Here is a 27,190-nt window from a genome sequence, read left to right as displayed (position 1 = left end):
ATGGGATCACAAAACTTTCATTCAGGAAAATGCATCAAATGCTTACTATATAACTGGAATTATAGTAGTGAAAGGCAGATTTCCTATCTTTATAAAGCTTATGTTAAATTGATATACAATATAAATATTAAACATGCTTTGAACAAAAGCAGGGGTTGAAAAGAGTGTCATCTCTTTTGGATGGTAATCAGAAAAAGCCTGTTTCAATAGATGACATTAAAACAGGTGTAATCAACTACTATTTAGTAAAAGTTAAGCATATATAAACCACTTTTACAGATGCAAACAAGATACTCTCTAATCGCTATTCCATGCTTAAATGTTGATAATCACCTCTTTCATAGGATGTTTTATGTGGCGAAAAAAGGTTAAATTTTGTGAAGCACCAGGAAGTAATTCTTGCAAACCACATATGCTCTTATTATCGGAGAGTCACTCATGTCTTAATCCAGTGCCTATTGTATTTTATTTGACACATAGTTAGTAGCAGGTTAACTATCTGACCATCTATAGTTTCTTCTGGCAACACAGAAATATAAAGATGTTTTACCTGAAAGAGGCAAATTGATAGTAATTGACATCTGTCAAGTTGAATTCAACAGAAGACAAGGAATAACTCCTAAGTATCACTGTAAAGTTATTAAATGATACAGGCTAGGTTAGGGTAGTTAAAGGTGAAATAGTAAAGACATGTTAATATTCCTTGATAATATTTAGAATATTAGGAAACTGTGAATTCATAATCACAGTTTTGAGACAACACTAACATATTCAGCCATGTAGAGTATACACTGTTAAAAAGGCAGAGGGACATGGTATGTATTTTAGAAGGAAAATATGAAAGAATTAACATTCTTTAAAAATTATAAAAGAATAAGCTTTAGCCATTTAGACACATCATTCTGAGAAATAATAGCATTTCCTGGACTAGCTAGATTGCTGAGATAATGAGCTTTTTGAAGACTCTGGAGCCACAAAATCAAGATATATACTCAAATAGTTATGCTTATTTCTTATGTACAGTATTTTGAATTTATGTTGACCCATCAGTCAAAACATTCTGAATAATAAGATCTCACATCTAATTTTCATTCTTATTTGAAGAATCTTAGATCATCCCAACGTCAAATGAAGTTACCTGTTTCAATAAAAGAATAACAAGTTTAATTTTGAGAAGGTATTTTAAAAATGTGTGTTTAGTCTGAACATTGTAATGATCAAAATGACCTAATTCAGAAAAAAACTGTAGCCATATGAAAACAAATATGTAAGTAAAGAAAAACCCTTACTCTGTAAGGTCTTCTATCTTTTTTTCCACTAGAGTAGGGGGCACGTTAGAAACAATGACTTGCATATCCAGCTGATTGACCACAGAGACCTGAAAGACAAAAATAGAATTCATTTGGCTTTTACTCGTTAACATTTCTATAGTCAAATTAACATTTTTCTTTCCTACTATGCAAAGACATAGCGGTTTCCAATTTAAGCACAAATGGTATTTCTAACTACGTCATCTCTGTTATACATGTTGGGACAGATTGGGAATGACAGAATAGTTGCTTACTTAGATGTTATAGAAGCCTAAGTGACTTCGACTATTGTTGGTTTTGCATTTGTTTTCTTGACTTTTACAAAAGCATAAAATAAATGTGGTTTTGTATATTTTTAAAAAACCTGGGTTATTTAAGAACACTCAGGAAAATGGAAAACTAAGCTTTTAGGGTTTATAAATCCTAAGAGATCCTTTATTCATTGTCATTAAGAATCTGGGACATGGACAGTTAGAATAATTCATTCCATGAGATCACCAAATACAGAATCATGCCTGCATTAGCCAACTTTGTGTAGATAAAGAGGTATACACATACAAACTCAGGCTTCCCTGGTGGCTCACTGGTAAAGAATACACCTGCCAATGCAAGAGACACAGATCTGATCTCTGGGACTTGAAGATCCCCTGGAGGAACAAATAGCAACCAACTCCAGTATTCTTGTCTGGGAAATACCACAGACAGAGAAGCCTGGTGGACTATAGTCCGCTAGATCACAAACAGCTGGACACGACTTAGTGACTAAAACAATGACAATACATAAAAACTTCAGATGGAGCTGAAAGAAGCTAATTTAACACTGTTTATGAATCCATTCTTCCATGTAATAGACTCCCTTCTATGTTCTTATTTAGAAAAATGGAAGAAAAATAATAGCATTTATTCTCTGCTTACAATACATGTTTTACTATTTCGCTCAAAAGTACAAGAATTAATGGGCTTCCCAGGTAAAGGACCCGCCTGCCAACATAGGAGATTGAAGAGACATGGGTTTGTTCCCTGGGTCAGGAAGATTCCCCTGGAGGAGGGCTTGGCAACTCACTCTAGTATTCTTGCCAGGAGAATCCCATGGACAGAGGAGCCCAGTGGGCTACAGTCCATAGGGTTGCAAAGAGTTGAACAGAACTGAAAGTACTTAACAAACGCATACACACAGGAATTGACACTGATGTAATTCTATAAATCATTGTATCAGGTAGTTACAGTATCATTCCAATTTTTAAATATGAAAAAATTTTAAATATCCAATTTTAAAATACGTCTCTAATAAAACAAAGAGACATTAATATCTTGGTCCCAATTAAACACAGACTCCAGAACATGTGCTCTTTTATTACCCAGACATTAAAAAATGTACTGTCCTGCGTGTATATTATACACAAGTGTTGTTGTTCAGTCACGCAGTTGTGTCTGACTCTTTGTGACCCCATGGACTGCAGCACGCCAGGCCTACCTGTCCCTCACCATCTCCCAGAGTTTGCCCAAGTTCATGTTCCTTGCATTGGTGATGCTGTTCAGCCATCTCATCCTCTGATGCCCTCTTCTCCCTTTCTGCCCTCGATCTTTCCAAGCATCAGGGTCTTTTCCAATGAGTTGTCAGTTTGCATCACATGACCAAAATACTGGAGCTTCAGCTTCAGCATCAGTTCTGCCAGTGAATATTCAGGGTTGATCTCCCTTAAGATTGACTAGTTTGATCCCCTTACTGTCCAAGGGACTTTCAGGAGTCTTCTCCAGCACCACAGTTCAAAGGCATCAATTATTTGGCATTCTGCCTTGTTTACAGTCCAACTCACACAACCAGGCATGACCACTGGGAAGACCATAGCCTTGACTGTATAAACTTTATCAGCAGAGTAATACCTTTGCTTTTCAACATGCTGTCTAGGTTTGTCATTGTTTGCCTGCCAAGAAGCAATTATTTTCTGATTTCTTGGCTGCAGTCACAGTCCGCAGTGATTTGGAGCCCAAGAAGAGGAAATTTGTCACTACTTCCATCTTTTCCCCTTCTATTTGCCATGCAGTAATGGCAGTTTGTAATATTAAATTTTAAAATTAAAAATATGTATCTAATATTATACACAATTAAAATTGTGAAAATGCATATACACCAGGACTATTAATTTAATACTCTGGAATAGGCATATTTAGCACTATATATCTGAATATAAATTTTCTGGGGAATAACTTCATATTTTGGGCTTCTCTGATAGCTCGGTTGGTCAAGAATCCACCCTCAATGCAGGAGACCCTGTTTGATTCCTGGGTTGGGAAGATCCATGGAGAAGGGATAGGCTACTCCAGTATTCTTGGGCTTCCCTGGTGGCTCAGCTGGTAAAGAATCCACTTGCAATAGGGAGACCTGAGTTTGATCCCAGGGTTGGGCAGATCCCCTGGAGTAGGGAAAGGCTACCCACTCCAGTATTCTGGCCTGGAGAATTTCATAGACTATAGAGTACATAGGGTCACAAAGAGTCAGACACCACTGAGTGACTTTCACTTTCAACCTCATGTTTACATATATTTTTTATATAAGCTCCCAATTCTCTGCATGTAGTTGCCCATACATGCCGTATCAGAAGTCATAAGCTCAAACTTCTTCAGGGACCAGGCAGGTTACCTAAATGAGGAAAGCTGTCAAAAGTATGAAATAATAGGGAGAATTGGCAGGCTCTCAAATCAGAGAGCATATTACTCCTCTGAAGAACTCAGCTACTTCTCATCTCTACTGAGTATTGTGATGTGGGTAAACAGATCCAGATCTGCTGTAGTTTTCCATCTTTCAAGGAAAGAGACAAGATGTGAAATATTTACAACTAATTTGAAATCTTTCAAACCATAATGTGGGCCTAATAATTCATGTGTGCAGATAAACTATATTGAGCCAGGAGTCTATCTTATTACCAAGTTGCTATCAGCAAATTGCTAACATTGGCAGTTCCAACCTGTATCTCTAACTCATTATAGGTATCTGGGATCAAATGTTTAAATTTTCCTTAAACATGTACATGAATCTTGACTGTGTCCTCACACACACACAAAAAAATCTAAGTTCATTAGAAAAAGGGGATTATCACGGGGTTTTTTTGTAACTCTATTTTATCTTTTTGCATCACTCCTGAATAAAAAAATAAAAAGGACTAACATTACATATTACATATAACTTTTTTTGTTATTTGTTTTGCTTCCTGTTTTAGTTTTTATTAGTAAAAATACATGATAAAAATCTCTAGAAAAATCTATATGAGTTTTGTGAAACTGTGTTTCCTTTATTCCTTCCTTCCCTCTCTTTCTTCTTTCCTTCCCTCTCTTTCTTCTTTCCTTCCCTCTCTTTCTTCTTTTCTTCCCTCTCTTTCTTCCTTCATCTCTTCCTCCCTTCCTTTTTCCTCTTTCAATATTGGGTGAGAGAACATTAAAAAAAAAAATGATCCAAAACAAACAGCCTGAAACAAATAGTAATCATGGACTCTTTTCTAAATAAGAGCATATTTCTCAGCTTCTTTTGGAGTTTGATGGAACCATATGATGTTCTGACCAATGGAAGCCAGTGCAAAAGAAGAAACAAATACTCTTTAATCTATCCCATATGTGAACCTTCCCTTTCTTGGGCAGTATCTGTTTGAATAAGGAAGCCATAGAGCAGGACACAGACACATGATGGAAGGGAACTGAGCCACTGAATCTCAATTTGCAAGAGCTGTCAAGAACATCACCCGACCATATATGCTCTCATTGTTGGGTCATGCAAAAACAAATCTTATTAGTTTAAACCACTGAAATTTTGGAGTTTTCTGTCACACAGTCAGTCTATCAAAACAAACACCCAGGGATTGATTTCACGTGGTTGACTGATTTCCCCTAATTGTAGGTCAGTGAAACACTAGAATGTTTTATTCAGTATGGGGGAAAGGTAACATTTCCCTTTGCATAAATAAGTTCTAAGTTTTGAAGGTTGTTTTACAAGTAAAGAGTTGGAATGCAGTCAATTCATGTGCTGGGTACTCTATTGAGAAGCAATACTTGGCCCTGAACTTATAAGTAACTCTGCCATTTATGTTTAAAAGACTGTCAGTACTTTCTCTTTATTCAGAAGGATAAATTACTTCAAAGAGAATTTTTAATTTGTTAAACAAACTGAATCAAGATTTAAAGTCCTCTGGAATATATCCATATTAAGCTCATAATTTCTCAAAAAGATTTTTTGAAAATGATTTTGAAAACATGATTTTGTACACTTAAAAAAGTAATGCATTTTTAATTCTGATAAAATAAAAAGTCAGACTGCATTTAACTCTGCTGCTGCTGCTGTCACTTCAGTTGTGTCTGACTCTGTGCAACCCCATAGACGGCAGCCCACCAGGCTCCCCCATCCCTGGGATTCTCCAGGCAAGAACACTGGAGTGGGTTGCCATTTCCTTCTCCAGTGCATGAAAGTGAAAAGTGAAAGTGAAGTCACTCAGTCGTGTCCGACTCTTAGCAACCCCGTGGACTGCAGCCCACCAGGCTCCTCCATCCATGGGATTTTCCAGGCAAGAGTACTGGAGTGGGGTGCCATTGCCTTCTCCAGAAGTAACTATCTCAGACTTATCTACAAACAGTTAGATTTAAAATTTTAAATATATGTAAAAGTATTGACATATACACATTATTTATGTAGAACATATATATACTTTGTGCATATGAAGACAACAAGCTATTATAGTTTAAATTTTGATCTTCCAAAAATTTCCATGCCCTTGAATCATTGGTTTCTTCTATCATCTATAGCAAAGATATTTATGTTTAAGATTATTATATTTTGTTTATATTACATTTTCAGTAGAGCCTTTATGCAAATGCACTTCAGTTTATTATAGTAAAATTTTTTAAATTCTGCTTTAAAATTGCTTCATTTAATTATTTATGCCTTAGTTACTAATGACACTTTTTCTAAATATCTTTTTTTTGGTGGGGGGAGGGTTTATTTTTGTAATGGGTTAAAATTACTAGGTACAATCAAAAGAAAAAAAGAAAAAGCTAATATTTGTGCAACACATAATTTTAAAAACAGATTCTGAATCTTTTTAATTATTTATCATAAACTTCTTATAATTCTTTTGTTTTCCCTATTCACTTCTTAAATAGTTTAGATAGTACAGTCCAATATAAACATAACGTGAGACCAAAAAAAAAAGAAAGCCAGATATGTAGTTTTCAGTTTTCTGGTAATCACAACAGAAAGAGAAAAAATAATGAAATTAATTCAATAATACACTTAACCTAATATAATCAATGTATTATCATTCCAATATTAATCAGTCTAGAAAAAGTGAAAATGTTAGTGGGTCATTCCTGACCGACTCTCGTGACCCCATGGACTGTAGCCTGCCAGGCTCCTTTGTCCATGGACTTCTTCAGGCCAGAATACTGGACTTGGTTGCCATTCCCTTTTCCACGTGATCTTTCTGACTTAGGGATCGAACCCATGTCTCCTGCATGGCAGGTAGATTCTTTACCATCTGAGCCACCAGGGAAGCTAAAAAACTTATTAAGGAGAGTTTTTACATGTTTTTCATACTAAGTCTTTGAAGTCCATTGTGTATATTACACAGTATGTCTAAATGCAACCTAGCCACATTTCAAGTGCTCAGAAGCCACATATAGCAAAGAGTTAACACAATGGACAGCAAAATTCTAGAGGTTCACACAGTTTCTTGCTTGGTCTGGTCACTGTTTCTTCCTAACTGGTCTCTGGCACAATCTCACTTTTCTTGAAAAAGAAGAGGTATCTTAAGTACTTTTTTTTTAATTTTTTTGCTTTCAAATGATTGTGTATGTTGTCTGCAAACTCAAAACTCAAGTGGTAGTTTCTTCAAGATTAGTTTCAATGTAAAATCTAAAATCATGTTCAGTTAGACTAAAATTACTTTATCGGTCTTGCACTTTGAATGGACCTTCTGCCTACGAATTTTTAAAAACATCTTGCATTGGTCATTTGGAAAATATCAGTTCACTGAATATTGCCAGTTTTTCAAATATTGACACATTACATTACACAATACCAAGAAAAAAATCACATTCTTTAATATTACCACTGTTCTCATCAGAAAAATCTCTCAGTAATGGCAAGCTGTCAAACTCACAGTGGTGAACACATGCTTCCCAATATACTAATTTGTACTTGGAGGCTTGAATGTCATCATTAACAACAAATACTGTCAGTTGTTTTCCTTGAATTGACAGTCTCACCTCATTTATTTTTGTGTAAATGCCCATCAAAAATTCAAGTCTGAATAATCATATTTTATCTCTAAGTTATTTTTTTTTCAAATAAAAGCCATTCCTTGAAAAAAGCAGCTAATTCAACTTGCGTAGAGCTTTTCTCTGAGACAGCCATGAAACCTTCATACACATCAGAAGTGCTTTATACCTACTTCTTATTTCATTATAGAAAATGTTGAAAAAGTTTTTAGTCAAGAGTTGATATTTGTTAAAAGTAACAAGTTTTACTGCCTAAATAAGGGCATTCTTAGTTGAAACAGGCTTCTTTTTCTTTTTTCCCCCTGTTTATGTATGGCTATGAAGCCATAGCCATGTTTTTCGGCAGGGCAAATGCAACATGGTAAAAAGGCAAATCATGTCCTAGTATCTTCATGAAAGGAGCTTTGATCTCATGGACCCTGAAATGATTTAGGGTCCCTCTGGTTCTCATGGTGGAAAAGCAAATGGCAACCCACTCCAGTATCCTTGCCTGGAGAGTCCCATGGAGAGAGGAGCCTGGCAGACTACAGTCCATAGGGCCGCAAAGAGTCAGACATGACTGAAGTGACTTAGCATGTATACAGGTTTTCATAGACTACCTGTGAGAACTGCTAACTTACACTGCAAGAGACAGGCCATTCATTTACTGAACACATAGGAATTTAGTACTCAGTCTATGACAGGAATTATTCTAGGTGCTTGAGATACATTAGGGATTAAATTAAATTAATTTCTTAAAATGTCCTTATAGAGCTTTTCTGCAGAAAAAACACTAATATGATAAGCCCATTATTTAAAAAAAAAAAAAGAAGAAAGCAACAGCTAAGTATACAGAGATGTAGTATGTTGCAGTATTAACTAGGATGATGAGAGTATGCTCCATTGTGAAATACATTGTTACAAATATTTAGAAGAGATAAGGGAGTAATTTAAACACTATGTAGTCAAAGGAACCGCTGAGCTACCGCCAGCCCCAATTTTTTTTTTTTTAGCTGCACTTCACAGCATGTGGGATCTTAGCTCCCAGACCAGGGATCAAACCCTCACTCTCTGAAGTCAAAGTTCAGAGTCTTAACCACTGGACCAGAAGGGAAAGAGACACGTGTACCCCAGTGTTCATCGCAGCACTGTTTATAATAGCCAGGACATGGAAGCAACCTAGATGTCCATCAGCAGATGAATGGTTAAGAAAGCTATGGTACATATACACAATGGAGTATGACTCAGCCATTAAAAAGAATACATTTGAATCAGTTCTAATGATGTGGATGAAACTGGAGCCTATTATACAGAGTGAAGTAAGCCAGAAGGAAAAACACCGATACAGTATACTAACACATATATATGGAATTTAGAAAGAGGGTAACAATAACCCTGTGTATGAGACAGCAAAAGAGACACTGATGTATAGAACAGTCTTATGGACTCTGTGGGAGAGGGAGAGGGTGGGAAGATTTGGGTGAATGGCATTGAAACATGTAAAATATCATGTATGAAATGAGATGCCAGTCCAGGTTCAATGCATGATACTGGGTGCTTGGGGCTAGTGCACTGGGACGACCCAGAGGGATGGTATGGGGAGGGAGGAGGGAGGAGGGATCAGGATGGGGAACACATGTATACCTGTGGTGGATTCATTTTGATATTTGGCAAAACTAATACAATTATGTAAAGTTTAAAAATAAAATAAAATTAAAAAAAAAAAAAGAGATAAGGGAGCTAGTCCTGAACAATGCAAGGAAAGAACATTGTAGGTAGTGAAAGTGAAAGTCGCTCAGTTGTGTCTGACTCTTTGTGACCCCATGGACTATACAGTCCATAGAATTCTCCGGGGGATCTTCCCAACCCAGGGATCGAACCCAGGTCTCCAGCATTGCAGGTGGATTCTTTACCAGCTGAGCCACAAGGGAACCTCGTTATAAAATTTTCTAAATTGAGAGCATTTTTGACTATTGGAGGAATAGCAAACTGGCCAACATTATCAGGTTTGAAGGAGTTACAGGGAGAAGAGTAGAAAATGGATCATTGGAGGTTAGATTACCAAGGGCCTCATAGTCTTCTATAATCTAAGAATTTCTCTGAAAGAATCAGCTGATATTAGAAAGTTCTGAGCAGATAGATAACAGGACCTGAATTACACTTTAAGATATCACTTTATTTGCTATATTAAAACCAGACTTTAGCCGGGCAAGAAAGAAAGCATATGAGCAAGTTAGTGAGTTTGTGCAATGATGCAAGTGAGTCATGAAGCTTGATCAAACAAACTGTAACAGTAGAAATATTGAAAAATGTGAAGATAACACATATATGAAGTATATGTATGTTACAGTGTATATATACATATATAAAACAATATTTACTCAGGAATTAAATGTGTGGTTAAGTAGAGAAAGGAATTAGGAGACTAAGGAAAATACATGGGCAGAGGAGCCTGGCGGGATACAGGTCCATGGGGTCACAAAGAGTTGGACATGACCAAGCACATTCACACACACACACACACACACACACACACACACACACACATATAAGGAATTCAAAGTTCATTTGGTCATAGAGCAAAATTTGTGAAGACTATAGGTAGAAGAGATGTGATGAGGAAGAGAAGATTAGCAAACATCAAACAGGTCTTTAGTAGACATTCAAGTATAATTCTGCATGTACATTTTGATACATGAGTTTGCTATTCAGGTATGAGCTTCAGGGTGAAGATATAAATTTGAAATTTTGTAATATATATAGATGATCTTTTAATGTTGTGGGACCGAATGAGTTTAGTGAGTTATAGAGTGAAGATAGAAAAGAGAATTAATGTCTGAGCCCTAAGAAATATTGACTAAAAGGTCAGGAGAAGAAAATGACAGCGAAAATGACAGCAAAAAATACTGAGAAAGACTGAACAGTGAAGAAAGAGATAAAGAAGAGTGAATGGTGGCCTGGAAGCCTAGTAAAGGTAATAATCAACCAAAGGTAGTTAATGGTTCAAATAAGATGGAGATTCCGATTATCAGTGCTTTTACTAAGTGAAAGTCATTGATGATGTTGGCATAAGCAGTTGATTTCAGATAAGTAGTTGATTTCTCCCCCAACAGAGAGAGAAATTTTGATTTAAAAGGTGTTTAAGAGAGGGCTTCCCTGATGGCTCAGCAGTAAAGAATCTGCCTACAATGCAGGAGATTACAAATTTGATCCCTGAGTTGGGAAGATTCCCTGGAGAAGGAAATGATGGTCAAAGTGGGTGGTTTGAAATGGAGGCTATAAAAGGAGTGTCATAAGTGGCAATGGCAAAAAATAACTCAGGTTTTAAGTGGTTGAAATAGGATGAAAATTAAAGCCATTGGAGGAAAGGCATTCAAGGAATTGCGAGTTCAGGATATTGGAAGAATCCTCTTTGTGTATAATGAAATTGTCAAAATGTAGGAGGATTGTTGGAGAAAGTAATAGTAACTCGGGAGCCAAACTCATTGAGACATATTCGGGATTGACCAAGGCTTCGGAGTCCCAGGAATGAAGTAAGGCAGCTAGTGACAGCCAGATGATGAAAATCAAGGCTGATTCTTAGGAAGGAAGGAGGGCCTAGAAGCAGTGATGTTGTACACTGAGGATCCTACTCTCCCAGCAGGTAGTATGAAGGCTGACAAGAACAGAAAAAAATACAAACAAAAGCTTCTGCTTGAGGAGGCAGGAGCAGAAGTAGTGTCCTCAGGGGAGAATCAGATTTGCACTAAGCAAGAAAGTTTTATCAAAGTTAACAACTGTATCTTCATTCACTCTTACTAAATTTTTTCAATGATTTCCCATAAATTTTAGGGGAAAAGTTCCAATATTTTCAATATGTTCTACACCTTATATACTTCCATCTCCAGCCCTGTCTCATTCACTTTCCCTCCCTCACTCTGCCAAGCTGAGTAAATATCTGTCAGCTGAGAACTGTCACGATTTCCCTTCCTTCTTGGTTCTGGCACTTGTTGCTTTCTTTGCATAAGTCATTTCTCTCCATGTCTTCCTTCTCTTTTCCGAAAGGATTTCAGATTTTATCATAAATGCCTTATGACCTGATATGAAGAGCCGACTCATTGGAAAACACTCTGATGCTGGGAAAGACTAAGAGGAGAAGGGAGAGACAGAGGATGAGATAGTTAGATGGCATCATTCACTCAATGAGCATGAATTTGAGCAAACTCCGGGAGATGGTGAAGGACAGGGAAGCCTGGTTTGCTGCAGTCCATGGGGTCGTAAAGAGTCAGACATGACTTAGTGACTGAACAACAACATATTTTGCTAGGAAGATTTCCTTGTATAAATATTGTGATTTACAAATATATCACATTATGATTATTTTGAATTGAATCTTTCTAAATATGTTTTGGAAAGTTTTAGAGGTATATCTTAAATTTCCATACTATAGTTATAGAGTCCAAATAAACAAATTTAACATTGCTTTTGTACATATCATATAGATAACTTATATAGTTATATTCTATTTATGTTCTTACAATATTTTAATTATACTTAGTGTAGTAGCCTTATTATTCAGCCTTAACAGGAAGAGAAATGACAATATGACTTTATATAAGGTTTACAGTCTTACTTTGATTTTAAAAAATCTATGCCAACCTTAATACTTTGCATATCAAAAGCTTTTTCCGCTTCCATTGGCCTTTGTTATAAACAAGAATGTTCTGGCCTTCATATCCATCATAATCATGGTGATTGGCCTTCACCATTTTCTAAGAAGAAAAATATTTGATTTATGTTGCATCTGAGTAAGTGAAAGTTGTTCAGTTGTGTCTAACTCTGTGTGACCCCATGGACGGTAGTCCATGGAATTCACCAGACCAGAATACTGGAGTGGGTAGCCTTTCCCTTCTCCAGGGGATCTTCCCAACCCAGGTCTCCCGCACTGCAGGTGGATTCTTTACCAGCTGAGCCACAAGGGAAGCCCAAGAATACTGGAATGGGTAGCCTTTCCCTTCTCCAGTGGATCTTCCCAACCCAGGAGTGGAATCAGGGTCTCCAGCATTGCAGGTGGATTCTTTACCAACTGAGCTGTTGCATCTATTTGTTGTTTAATCTTGTCCTGATAACTAAATGAGAACAGTGGAAATTGAAGATTTAATAAAGTATAAACAGCAAAAGAAAAATTATATTGGATTCAGTCTTTATGTGACAAATATTTCCAGTAACAATGATATTTATAACTTTTACTGGTTTTATCAGAAAAAAAGTCTAATCTACAGTTCTAAAGTAGCAATTCCATATGATAGATGCTTTGGTGTTGAGTATTTTGAATAAATGTCAATATCAGACTCTCCTTGGTAATAACCTACCACTGAGCTTGTGTACAGCCCAAGAAACAGAATAGAAAAATGATTATTGACTGAAGCCAAATATATTGATAGTTTAGTCAAGGGTCGCCAATGTCATCAAAGAGGAGTTTGGTAAAAGAAGGAGATCACTTCTGCTGGAACATAAATTTGCTCTAATACATTTTTTGTTTCCTTAATTACAAAAGGCCTAAAAGTAATTTAAATAGTAATGAAAGTTTCATACATTTTAATTTCTACAGCACAACTCTGTGAAGCATTTAAAACTTGTAAGTAGCTCCGGCCAACTTTATATTAAAAATGAGATCTTCAGACCAAACAGAAAACCAGTGCTTAAGACAATGCTGTCACATTCATATTCAAAAACAATATGATTAATTTCTGAAATGTCAAAAAAATAAACCAGCATAAAGCTCTAATTTTTTAATATCCTAAACTATATGTAGTAACAACTTGGATGAAAGTTAATCACATTGATGTTTTAGAAAACCTATTTCCAATATTTAAAAGTTCTAGGTATTAAAACGTTAACCCCTGGCTAGTACTGCACATACCCCCTTTTTCTGAAGTTTCATCTACTCACCAGAATATCTGCTTTGCCACTTAGTCCCTTCCCATAGTTGTCAGTTGCGATGACTTGAAACTTAAAGTAAGACCGCCTCATGTTATGGAAGAGCATAGCCGTTTTGATAAGCCCTGTGTATGCTTCCACCACGAATCCTTCCTTTCCTTCTTTAATTGGTGGTATTATGAGTCTGTATGCCATGGCACTATAATTGCCAGTATCTTTATCAGTCGCCTAGGAGGGGAAAGCACAGGTTATAAATAAGCTGGAAAAAAATACCCTTTATGAAAGAGCTTATTTCTGGTTGCAAGACTTCTGTTTCTTGGGTAACAACACAATAAAGCCCTCCTAAAGTTATATTTTTCTAGGTACCATTATATGGATGCATAGACTTTGTATGCACAGGGTTGAACAACTGTTATGAGAAGGATAATGACTACTGAACTGTGAATACAAGGGACAGAGATGCTAACTCAGTCCCACTGATGAACCAAGTGTGTTGATTGGCATGTTTAATGGGATCAGCACTGGGCTGAGACCCAAATCGGTTTAAGGATGGGACTGTGTACCTAACCATTGTCTTGTGTAGTAGGCATAGCATGCAATTGTGTTTTTGATCTATTTCCTAAAAGGAAAAAAAAAATTAAAGTTATGCAGTAAAATATTTCAGATGACACCGGGACAGTATTCAGAACTTTTATAAGTCTAGAGTTACATCAAGACATCCTGATTAGTAAATGCCATATCATAAGAGAGTATTAGAATACTAATGCAGCTTCTTTTTTCATCAGCTTGTGTCCTGATTAACCAGATTTGTCCCTGGTTGTAGGTACTTATGATCTACATGTTAAAGTTTCTTCACACTTAGAAATTAAAAAGAAATAGTTGCTTAGTGTGTATATATATATATATATATGTGTGTATATATATATTTTTTTTTTTTTTAATAAAGTTGGGAGCATAGTAATATTAGCCTGGCTCTTTTGTTTCTACTTCAGGGAAATTTTTCAGACTGCCAATTTGTCACAGAGAAACATCTGAAAGAGGAATGGTGGATATGATAGCTTTAGTCAATGTGTGTATAGTCTGCAATTTTTTATTGAACTCTATATTTATGATTTGTACATGTTTTGTGCCAGTTTCTTATACCTCAGTAAAGTTTCATTAATGGTAAAAAGTTTATCTCAAATAAAATACTCATGTTAGTCATAAGTGACAGAATATCTTTGAGGGATTCAGTATATCTTAAATTTGCTCCTAGTATATGAAAGAAATATCTTTGATTACTTAATCCAAACTCATTTTAATTTTAATTGGGAATGTTCTTTTTATTTCTTACGCTTACTTTGTTCAATGAATAAAAACTTGGGTTTAAAGCTTTAAAATAAACACTTGGGCCTAGTGCACTGGGACGACCCAGAGGGATGGTATGGGGAGGGAGGAGGGAGGAGGGTTCAGGATGGGGAACACATGTATACCTGTGGCGGATTCATTTTGATATTTGGCAAAACTAACACAATTTGTAAAGTTTAAAAATAAAATAAAATTAAAAAAAAATAAACACTTTGATAATTATTTTTTCTTTCTGTTTTTTCTTTGTATAGTGATAACGTGACCTATGTTGGAATCTAATTCCTATTCCTCTAATACAGAAATGAAGCTCTGCCATTATGTAAAACACACAGGGCATTTAAAAAGATGAACTGGTAGTTAGAGCTTGTCCTACTCTAAAACTGAGATTTTTTAACTTGAATTTCAAGAAATATTTGATCCCAAAGGAAACTATCTGAATTTTTTTACTTCAGGTTACCTTGTCTAGCAGAGTTATCCTGACATTCAAATTGTTAAGCACATATATAGAATTTAAAGTTAGAGATTCAAACTTTTGAATTTTGTGCTGAATCTCAACACACATTTTCTATGATTTACTATTATTATAATTATTTGTAGCCAAACTTTGCCACTTACTTTGTAGCCCTTGGCTTTTCAAGTTTAATGCAAAATTCACATTTCATTTCCTTAGTCACGTTAGCCTCATTTCAAGTGTTCAGTGGCTTGTGACTACTGCATTGGACAGAGGACATTTAGAGCATTTCCATTATTGTCAAAAGTTCTGTTGGACAACACTAATATAAGTACTAGAATAATATATTCCTTGGAGAGTTTTATTTTTGTTAAATAAAATTTATTTTGTTAAACAAAATTATTTTTATAAAAATAAAAATCATTGTAATGATGAACCATAAATGCTTGATATCTGATATTTAATAACAATATTTAAAAATAAGAATAGTCAGATAATAATTATAATTAAAATTTAAATGCTACATATCTAGTATCACAAATAAAGTTATATAGCCTTGTATAAATTCACTAAAACTATCATATCCACCTTTCCTCTTTCAGATGTTTCTCTGTGACAAATTAGCAGTCTGAAACCTTAATATTTTAAAACAAACTCTGTAACACAGTAGAAAAGAACAGAAAAGGCAGTTACAGCAAAATCATTTTGATTGTTTTGATTGCTTTGTATATTAAGCTTCTTTGCACTGTTCTTACTGATTACTTCCAATTTCAATAAACATGTAATTTTGGTTTGCTGTATTGCTAATTTACTAAATTACTATAGTGGCATACTATATAAGGCATATTTTGCCTTAACAGATTAAGATGTTTTTAAACATAACCTTCCTGAAACAAATAATCATTTAATGCACAAGTTTAGGTAACTCAGAAGTATCTTTTAAGCATAACTTTCCCTCATACATTAGGAGCAAATTACCGAAAATGAGATACAGAATTTAAAAAAAAAAAAATCATGTTTAGTGGACTATTTTTTTTAATTGAATGAAAGATTTTTAAAATTCTACAAAAGTTTCACACAGATTATTTTCTATAATCCCATCAGTTCAGTTCATTTCAGTTCAGTTGCTCAGTCATGTCTGACTCTTTGTAACCCCATGGACTACAACACACCAGGCTTCCCTGTCCATCATCAACTCCCGGAGCTTGTTCAAACTCATGTTCGTTGAGTCAGTGATGCCATCCAGCCATCTCATCCTCTGTCATCCCCTTCTCCTTCTGCCTTCAGTCTTTCCCAGCATCAGGGTCTTTTCCAATGAGTCAGTTCTTCATATCAGGTGACCAAAGTATTGGAGTTTCAGCTTCAGCATCAGTTCTTCCAATGAATATTCAGGACTAATTTCCTTTAGGATTAACTAGTTTGATCTCCTTGCAGTCCAAGGGATTCTCAAGAGTCTTCTCCAACATCACAGTTCAAAATCATCAATTCTTCAGTGCTCAGCTTTCTTTATAGTCCAACTCTCACATCCATACCTGACTACTAGAAAAACCAAAGCTCTGACTAGATGGACCTTTGTTGGCAAAGTAATGTCTCTGCTTTTTAATATGCTGTCTAATCAAATTGATCACATGGACCACAGCCTTATCTAACTCAATGAAACTATGAGCCATGCCATATAGGGCCACCTGAGATGGACAGGTCATGGTGGAAAGTTCTAACATGGTCCACTGGAGAAGGAAATGGCAAACCACTTCAATATTTTTGCCTTAAGAAGCTCATGAACAGTATGAAAAGGCAAAACAAAAACAAAAAAGATATAATTCCATAGTGACCCACTTTTTTCCTTCTACTCCTACGTAGGCCTTCTCTCCTTCCCCCTCCCCACTGGTAACCACTGGATTCTTCTCTGTATCTGTGAGTCTGCTTCTTTGGTGTTTTTAGTGTTTTTCAACTATATAAAACTACTGTCATATACATGCTATTTGTAATGGCTCCACTTAAAATTTCTGATTCTTTTAATAGATTTGCTCCTCTTTGGAATCTGAAAAGATCTCATTTCAGAATACAGTTATGAGGATAGTTGCCAGGATCATTAGCATTCTTTCAAATCTCTCACCTCTCTCTCACATTCAATTGAAACTAGCAAGTTAAAATGTGAATGATAAAAATTTCATAGGTACACTCAGTCAGTCAGTCAGTTCAGTCGCTCAGTCATGTCCGACTCTTTGCGACCCCATGACCCCATGAATTGCAGCACGCCAGGCCTCCCTGTCCATCACCAACTCCCGGAGTTCACTCAGACTCATGTTCATCGAGTCAGTGATGCCATCCAGCCATCTCATCCTCTGACTACTTATGACCATTTTAAAGGATTTTCAATTTTAACTTTGTCTATTTAGTTTTCAAAAACACATGGTTTTAGACCAAGACTTATATACAGTTGACCCTTGCACAACATGGATTTGAACTACAGAGGGTTCAGTTAAAGCCAGTGACTGAGGCTGGGTCAGACTTAAAATTAGCAACCAGTAAAGTGGCTGACTTTATTTTCTGGGCTCCAAAATCACTGCAGATGGTGACTGCAGCCATGAAATCAAAAGACACTTACTCCTTGGAAGGAAAGTTATGACCAACCTAGACAGCATAAAAAGCAGAGACATTACTTTGTCAACAAAGGTCCATCTAGTCAAGGCTATGGTTTTTCCAGTCGTTGTGTATGGATGTGAGAGTTGGACTATAAAGCAAGCTGAGCACCAAAGAATTGATGCTTTTGAACTGTGGTGTTGGAGAAGACTCTTAAGAGTCCCTTGGACCGCAAGGAGATCCAACAAGTCCATCCTAAAGGAGATCAGTCCTGGGTGTTCAATGAAGGGACTGATGTTGAAGCTGAAATTCCAATACTTTGGCCACCTGATGCGAAGAGCTGATTCATTTGAAAACACCCTGACACTGGGAAAGACTGAGGGCAGGAGGAGAAGGGGATGACAGAGGATGAGATGGTTGGATGGCATCACCGACTCAATGGACATGGGTTTGGGTGGACTCCGGGAGTTGGTGATGGACAGGGAGGCTGCAAAGAGTCGGACACAACAGAGTGACTGAACTGATCTGAACTGAAAATGTTCTTTAAAACACAAGGTCTATTTATGTTACGTATATAATGTTATGTTATTGCTGCTTTGGTGATCTAACATTTATTGACCAATTATGATTGTGTAGGGGCTGTGTAAATACTTTTCATACATAACTTCATGTCATCTTTTCTACTGAGCAAGTTTTATTGCTATTAATTTATATGTGCAGAGATGGAGGCTCAGGGAAATGAGTGATTGGCTAACAATCATAAAGATGTGTGCTAGTTGCTCAGTCATCTCCAACTCTTTGAGATCCCATAGACTGTAGCCCACCAAACTCCTCCATCCATGGGATTTTCCAGGTAAGAATGCTGGAGTGTGTTGCCATTTCCTTCTCCAGGGGATCTTCCTGGCCCAGGGATAGAACCCAGGTATCTCACATTGCAGGCAGAATCTACTGTCTGAGCCACCAGGGAAGCCCTCACATCATAAAGATAGTTGATAGCAAAGTTGGGTAGATATTACATTAAAATCTATATTATAATCACTGCATTCAATGTGTCAGACTAAGTATCAGAACTAAAATTCCAGTGAAAACAACACTGAAAGCTAGATAATAAGGAAAGGAGTACGTCAAGGCTATATATTGTCACCCTGCTTATTTAACTTATATGCAGAGTACATCATGAGAAACGCTGGGCTGGATGAAACACAGGCTGAAATCAAGATTGCTGGGAGAAATATCAATAACTTCAGATATGCAGGTGACACCACCCTTATAGCAGAAAGCGAAGAAGAATTAAAGAGCCTCTTGATGAAAGTGAAAGAGGAGAGTCAAAAAGTTGACTTAAAACTCAACATTCAGAAAACTAAGATCATGGCATCTGGTCCCATCACTTCATGGCAAATAAATGGGGAAACAGTAGAAATAGTGACAGACTATTTTGGGGGGCTCCAAAATCACTGCAGATGGTGACTGCAGCCATAAAATATTCAAAAGCAAAGACATTACTTTGCCAACAAAGGTCCATCTAGTCAAGGCTATGGTTTTTCAAGTAGTCATGTATGGATGTGAGAGCTGGACTATAAAGAAAGTTGAGCACCAAAGAATTGATGCCTTTGAACTGTGGCATTGGAGAAGACTCTTGAGAATCCCTTGGACTGCAAGGAGATCAAACCAGGCAACCTTAAAGGAAATCAGTCCTGAATATTCATTGGAAGAACTGATGCTGAAGCTGAAACTCCAATACTTTGGCCACCTGATGTGAAGAACTGACTCACTGGAAAAGACCCTGATGCTGGGAAAGATTGAAGGCAGGAGGAGAAAGGGATGACAGAGGATGAGATGGCTGGATGGCATCATTGACTCAATGAACATGAGTTTGCATAAACTCTGGGAGTTGGTGATGGACAGGGAGGCCTGGCATGCTGCAGTCTATGGGGTTCTGAAGAGTCGAACATGACCGAATGACTGAACTGACTGACTGAACTGAAAAGATCTTAATAATTTTTCCTAAACATATCAAGGCGATAGGAAGAAAATAAGTATGAAGGTCAAAAACTAAATGAAAACAAGAATCTAGACAGTTTAGTACTGATAGTAAGTTCACTACAGGGTTTCCGTTGATCCAAGAAAACTTAAAATTTAACTTATGAGGTCTTGAGTGGCTCAGAGAACAGGAGGCAAGATCAAGGCCCACTCATAGACGTGAGTCTCAAAAGCCTCCACTCTGAAGAAGGCTGAGTTCTCATTTTAAAGGTGGATGAGAAATTTATCTCCCCTTTCCAGCCACCACTGCCACTGCCACCCAAAACTAAAAAGAAAACTGCCTGGTTAAACCCTGATGTTGAATGCAGTGGAGAAAAAACAGAAAGCAAAGAAACCCAAACTTTACTGAAACTCAATCTATAACCAACACAAGTCTTCATCAGCATTTACAACCTTTATTCACACACCACGATTTCCTCAACTCAAGGATAAATCATAATGTTATCAATTTGTAAATTCAGTGGTCCTGAACTCTACCTGAATAAACCGAAGAACCACAACTGAGAATTTTATTTTTAATGATAACAGTCTAGTTTTCTCACAGAAGCAAACGCTTTTTCAAAAAAGTTATCTACAATGTATGCCTCAAGTAATTCTAACAAATAAACTCCAAGAAAGATGAAAAGTTAGAGTCAGATAGTTCTCAAAATGAACAGGAAACCAAGTATCATGAAAAGAGAGCCCACTGAGATAGAAAATCAAAGTCATACCCACAAAGGCTTTAGATATCTGAATTTGGAAAACAGTATAATGTAAATGTTCAATATGTTTCATTAAATAATATATATATTTTTAAATATAAATAAAATTAGATTAGTTGAACATAGGTAAAATGTATCTTCTTGAAGTAAAAAAATAATAACTGAAATAAAAAACTCATAGATGAAGTTGTTAGAAGCTTATGAATATGGCACAAGAGTATTAGTGTACTGAATGACAGAGCAAAAATTAGATTTCACATATTCTAGAGGGTTAAGAACCAGATTGGAAGGAAATACTTTGCCTAAGATATTGTTAGTGAACTCAAGTTTAAATAGAGTAAAATAGCCAAGAGGTATTTTTTTAATAAATAAATTATTAGGAATATAAACTGCATTGTTTCCATAAAAACTGGAAAACATTCACAGAAATAGTTTATGAAAGGGAAAAAAATAAAAATTATAAATCTACTCCATCATTTTTTTAGATTGTAATAAGGGGGCATATAACAAATTTGGCTAAACTAACATCTAAAAATTAAATCTGATCTATTGTGAAATTTCTAAATGAATCAAATTTACTAAAGAATCAATGCCATTTTATTTATTCCATCAGCTCCTTTATAATAAAAAACTTATATTGGATTCCTGACACAGCCATTATTATCTGGAAGAGGTGACACTGGAAGATTTTATTCACTGACTTTTGTGAGTTTCTCTTTATGAGTAAAATCAGGAAAGTTATGTCTACAGCTGTTTTTAAAAATGAAAGTCAGAAATGAATATTATAATTATACTTGCTGTAATTATATTTTTAAATGAAAACTAGGACACAGAAAACCACTGAGGCATTTCTAAGACCTCATCTGGAAAGTTTAATGCACACAGGTGGCCAACATTAAGAGAAAATCACCAAATAATTGCTTCTATCATACAGGGGAGTAGGTGAGCACATTAATTTTCTCACAGCCTAAATAACTGTTCCCCTCTGTTGACTAAATGAATACTATGGATGCAGAAATATTAGTAGAATAATTAGTGATGTCCAGAGAACTTCCAAAGCCCATTAAAGTCCAATGATGCTAACTTTGATTTTTGCTTCTCAATTAGACCCCATTTTAACATTTAACATTGAAGGCTTACTCTTCCTGAAATTAGAGTGTAAATATTTTAAATTGTCAGGGTAAAAATACTCAAATCTCACATTACCACCAATGAATGTCAGCATGTCAAGCTGTGTTTGCAAGGAACAAAAAGAACAGAGCTTTGACTTAGACTAGTTGAACTTGGCTTCTGTATTTTTAGGAACTATAAAGAAACCTTCACTTTAGAGCCCTTAAAGGCTGTATGCCCAACATATACTAAACATAAACAAGGAAAGTGTCAGAGAGATTGATCTATTTGGAAGGCTATTTAAGACTTCTGTAAAAACAACAGCAAAAAAGAGATGATAATTTTTTTTAAGATTTTAAATAAGAAAGCTTAGTATTTGTTTTTTATAAGAATGTCAAAAAAGGACCACAGTCCAATAGAAATAATTCTTAATTTCAATAAGGACATTGATCCTTTAAGTATAAAGTAATTCAGAGATAGTCTAATGAGTAAATCACAACTCAATGTAGAAACAACTGTCTAAAAATGGTTTGTCATATCATGCAACACAGTATTACAGAATTTTCAGGGTTTATTATTATTATATCTAGAAATTGCCAAAATTTTCACCTAAGTTAAAGAGTGGTACCAAATAACACACAATAATATCTATTTGAAAAATTAAATAAAGAAACTGAAGATTAGCAAACTATTCCTTTTATATTTTTTTACAGTTATACACTGAAACATTCTGTATTACAGGAAGCATGAGAGTACAAAATAAGAATGTCTTTCATTTACATAATAATTGAAGCATTGTTTCAGTTTTAGTTCCATTCTCTTGTAAAATATTTTGGAAAATAAATATTATCTCAAAAATAACTTGTTCTTTTCCTCATCATTGGTAATATAATGTGATCATATATTCTTCAATGATGCTTTGAAATGAACTCTGAAATCATTTTTTCTAACTTCTCATTCACGTGAAAAAGAAAGAAATTGCAGTCTACTCAATAGACATAGTATCAAAAGAAAATACAGGCACAATTTGAGCCCTCTATTTAAGAGAGGAAACTAACTTTTAAAGTTGATTTTGGATAAAAAAAAAATGTGGATTTTTACAGAAAACTAACATATTAAAATTTTAAGAAATTTGTACTTTTGTAAGAATTCTTATTTTTTAAATTTTATTTTATTTAACTTTGCAATATTGTATTGGTTTTGCCATATATCAAAATGAATCTGCCACAGGTATACATGTGTTCCCCCTCTTCATCTTGCAAATCCTAAATCCTTCAGTATTCAAAGGAAATTTAATGACATATGCATTACCTCAAGCTTTCTGGTTCTTCCTTAGTTACATTACATTCAATCAATTTAAACCAAATTTACTATCTTCTCAGCTGTCACCCTCTAGTCCTTCCTCTGGCTACCATACTTGTTCCTCCTCTGTCTTCTCTTTGCATGGTAAGGGTATTAGCTCATATGGATTGACTAAGCTAAAAATCTCAGTAGGGTCTTCAACTGTCTCACCTCATCCCTTTCCTTTCTACTCCCAGTCCATCATCAAGCCTAATAAGTTCTACTCTGAAATATTTTTCACTTCAGTGACTATCCATCAAGCTGACATTGCCCAATTTCAGGCTCTCCTGTTTCATTTTTAAATTCAACAATAGCTTAAAAATGAGTGATAGCTCCTGCCTCCTAGAAGATGAAATTTAAGACAAGTCCATGAAATATTCCCAGTCTAATCCCAGTTTAACATTCCATTTTCTTGCTCTATATTTACTCTGTTTATATTTCTCCAAAACCAACCACATTACCTACTTTTTTTTCCTTCTGAACAATTTATGTTCTTTCATGATTTCAGTTGTTTGCACACATAGCTTCTTTTTTTTTTTTTTTCACACATAGCTTCTTATTACTTAAAATGACTCATGTCTGCTAGGCCATATTCACTCCTGAACTACACTGTTGCACATGTGTGTGGGCATGTACATACACACACATATTGAATATATGGTACTAAAACAGCTTGCTGCTGCTAAGTCACTTCAGTCGTGTCCGATTCTGTGCGACCCCATAGACGGCAGCCCACCAGGCTCCCCCATCCCTGGGATTCTCCAGGCAAGAACACCGGAGTGGGTTGGCATTTCCTCCTCCAATGCATGAAAGTGAAAAGTAAAAGTGAAGTCGCTCAGTCGTGTCCGACCCTCAGCGATCCCATGGACTGCAGCCTACCAGGCTCCTCGATCCATGGGATTTTCCAGGCAAGAGTACTGGAGTGGGGTGCCATTGCCTTCTCGGCTAAAACAGCTTATAAGACTGCTTTTCTGAAGGGTATCCCCTAGGGAGTGCTGCATGTTTTCAGTAGTATATTTTATATATTTTTAGTACACTTTTTACCTTGGCATATTCTAATATTTAATTATGTCTTCATTACACATAAACTTTGTTTCCATTTGTATCTTTTATTATGGAATAATGTCCAGTTAATGGTCTAATAATATTTGGCTGAAATATGAATATAATATCAGAGATTAATATTTAGAAGTGATGGATATGCTTAGGTCTACCACTTAATGGCCATATGAATGTGGGCAAACAATTCTCTAGAGTTTAGTTCCTCATTATAAATGAGTAAAATAGGACATGCTGAATAGGTTGGCTGTGAATATTCACTGAGGTATAAAATGCAGTGCCTGGTATGAACAATCGAGTTTAGTTTGTTCTTGCCAACTTTGCTATGAATACTCTGGAGCTTTCTAGCTTATCTCTTCTATTTCTTATTACCTCTTGTACATTGACAAACACATTACTTTCTATCTTTTGTACTTGGCTATATATTCACTGGGAGCAGGGCTATTTTCTAATTCATCTTTGTATTTCATAATCCCCATTGGCCAATGCCACTACTTTAAAAATTTAAATTTAAAATATATTTTTGCTCAATTCCTTTGAACATAATTTTTAAAGGTGTTTTTGTTCTCATCATTAGATTACTTAACACAGTATGTCCTTAATTTGTGAATTAATTTGGACCACTTGTTCCACAAAAAGATTTGAATATCTTTTTGTTTAAACATCATGACATATATTTTTACAATATTAAGGCAGAATTAATGTTAAAAGTTACATAACAGCACTCTTCATTCATGCAAAAATGTTTAGCATATGAATAATGTATAAGAAGCCTACTTGTCCTTCAATTAACTCTAATATAAAGTCAGGGGATAGCCAAGCATTTGAAAATTAAATCAGAATGTTTAACTCTATTCATTCTATTTGGCAATGTTTTATTGCCTAATAAGAAATTAACAAGCACAAACTAAAAGCTTTACTACGAAAAGAAAAACCTTTATTGTCACTTTACAGGAAAAAACGTATGTCAAGGGAAAATAAAATTCAATTTATAAACCTTTTACCTTGGAAAATATATTGAGAACTTTCAAAAATATATTGAATTTAAAGTGCTGTGATAAAACTAATGGACACCAAAAGAAAAGCTTTTGAATTGTTAAAGGGACACTAAAGTAAAGAAGAGTGTATTTACAGATTGCAATGGTGCTATTTGCACATGGCATGACAATGAAACCTGTCTCCTTGAATATATATGTTGAAATATTTTAACATGAAAAGCACATTCAACAAAAGAAATTGGTCTCTGAAATGGTCTTCTTTTAATGTTTTTGGTAGTGTTTTAGAACTCTTTCTCTCCACACACACACATATATACACAGGTACATATATATGTATATTTTTCTACTTTATAAAATGATGAATTTTATGTCCATATTCCCATCTAACAAGTTTGCTAAGAAAAAGACAAAAAAAAAAAAAAAAAAAAAGCTGTAAAACCAAACTAAAATTCCTATAAAATAGTCTTTGTTGAACGAAATTCTAAAGTGAATTGACCCCAAAATGATATGTTATAAAACATAGTGGCCAATGGTAAATTTTCATCTAGAGATTATACAGCAAAAGGTTAATATTCCCAAAGCTTGTTTTCGGAACAGCTTTATTCTTTGAGAAACATGGATAGGATGGTGTAAATTTATCAACATAATTTTACAAAATTATTAAAGTATCTTTATTTTTACTTCCTTTATAAAATTTCCTGTCATTTCTGTCTAATTATTCTTAGTCTGTGTTATTTATAAATGTAAAAAGTAATAAATGGCCAATAATAATTTATAATGTGCCTAATATATAAAATATTTTATTACTTCTTGCTTGTTAGAGAAATACCAGAAATGCAAATTAATAAAGGAATATTAAAAACTCTACAATGTCATCCATTCATTGTTATTATTAATATCTTTATATACGTCCTTCTGGGCTTCCCTGGTGTCTCAGAAGGTAAAGAATCCGCCTGCAATGTGGGAGACCTGGGTTCGATCCCTGAGTTAGGAAGATCCCCTTGGAGCAGGGCATAGCAACCCACTCCAGTGTTCTTGCCTGGAAAATCCCCAGGGACAGAGAAGTCTAGTGGGCTTCTAGACACAAGACAAAAAGTCTAGTCTTGTGTCCACGGGGTCACAAAGAGTCAGATGTGACTAAGCACAGCACATATGTCCTTATATATTTACAATATATATACAAAGTATATATATATATTTATACACACACACACATATATAGAATGTATGTACACACACATATTCATGTATGTAGACTGTACATACACTGTATATAGAACATATATATACAATGTATATAAGATGTTTGTGTGTATATATATACATATATGCACATATATACAGAATGTATTATTACACACATATATACACTTTCTGTAACCAAGGGCATGCCATTTTTGTGACTTTATAGCCTAGTATTCTCAGTCATTAATCAGACATTCAGAATTTTCTTTATTTCAAACAAAAGAGAGTATATCCAGATAAGCATAACATTAAGAGTAGGATAAAAGTTATGATAATCAAGTAAAATTATTAACAAACAGAAAAAAATCTATAAATTGTTTTAAAACAATTTATCCGTTCTATATACAGTGTATGTTCAGTCTACATACATGTATATATGTGTGTGTATATACACCTCAGAGAGCATCAAAGTTAAAGTTTGAAAGACATTGAAAGTGAAAGTGTTATTCCCTTAGTCATGTTTGACTCTGTGAGCCTATGGACAGTAGCCCACAAGGCTCCTCTGTTCATGGAATTCTCCAGGCAACAATACTGGAGTGCATAACCATTCCCTTCTCCAGAGCATCTTCCCTCTGGAATTGAACTCAGGTTTCCTGCATTGCAGGCAGATTCTTACTGACTGAGCCACCAACAAAAACTAGATAGCATTTATTCATAATAAAATTGTTAGTTTTGTTTGTGTGGTCCTATGTTTGTTTTAGCCAAAAAACAGCACTGGCCAACCTGCCTTTAACCTAACTGCCTTTGATTAGCTTTTCACTTTCCACTTCCCTGCATTGGAGAAGGAAATGGCAACCCACTCCAGTGTTCTTGCCTGGAGAATCCCAGGGATGGGGGAGCCTGGTG

The 27,190-nt window shown here is 35.4% G+C and overlaps 1 protein-coding gene across 1 annotated transcript in view; it reads right to left on the bottom strand.

Moving 5' to 3' along the window:
* The window catches only part of PCDH15 (protocadherin related 15), a 1,038,229-nt gene that overhangs the window by 61,805 nt on the left and 949,234 nt on the right, over window positions 1-27,190 (bottom strand). Inside the window, exons 27-28 of the mRNA XM_061402659.1 lie at window positions 13,482-13,697; window positions 1,290-1,378 (exon numbers count right to left, since the gene is read on the bottom strand). Coding sequence (XP_061258643.1) covers window positions 1,290-1,378; window positions 13,482-13,697 — 305 coding nt within the window. The remainder of the gene's footprint in view (window positions 1-1,289; window positions 1,379-13,481; window positions 13,698-27,190) is intronic.

This window comes from Bos javanicus, chromosome 26, assembly GCF_032452875.1.
Source record: "Bos javanicus breed banteng chromosome 26, ARS-OSU_banteng_1.0, whole genome shotgun sequence".
Classification (NCBI taxonomy): domain Eukaryota; kingdom Metazoa; phylum Chordata; class Mammalia; order Artiodactyla; family Bovidae; genus Bos; species Bos javanicus.
This window is presented reverse-complemented; position numbering and strand designations above follow the sequence as displayed.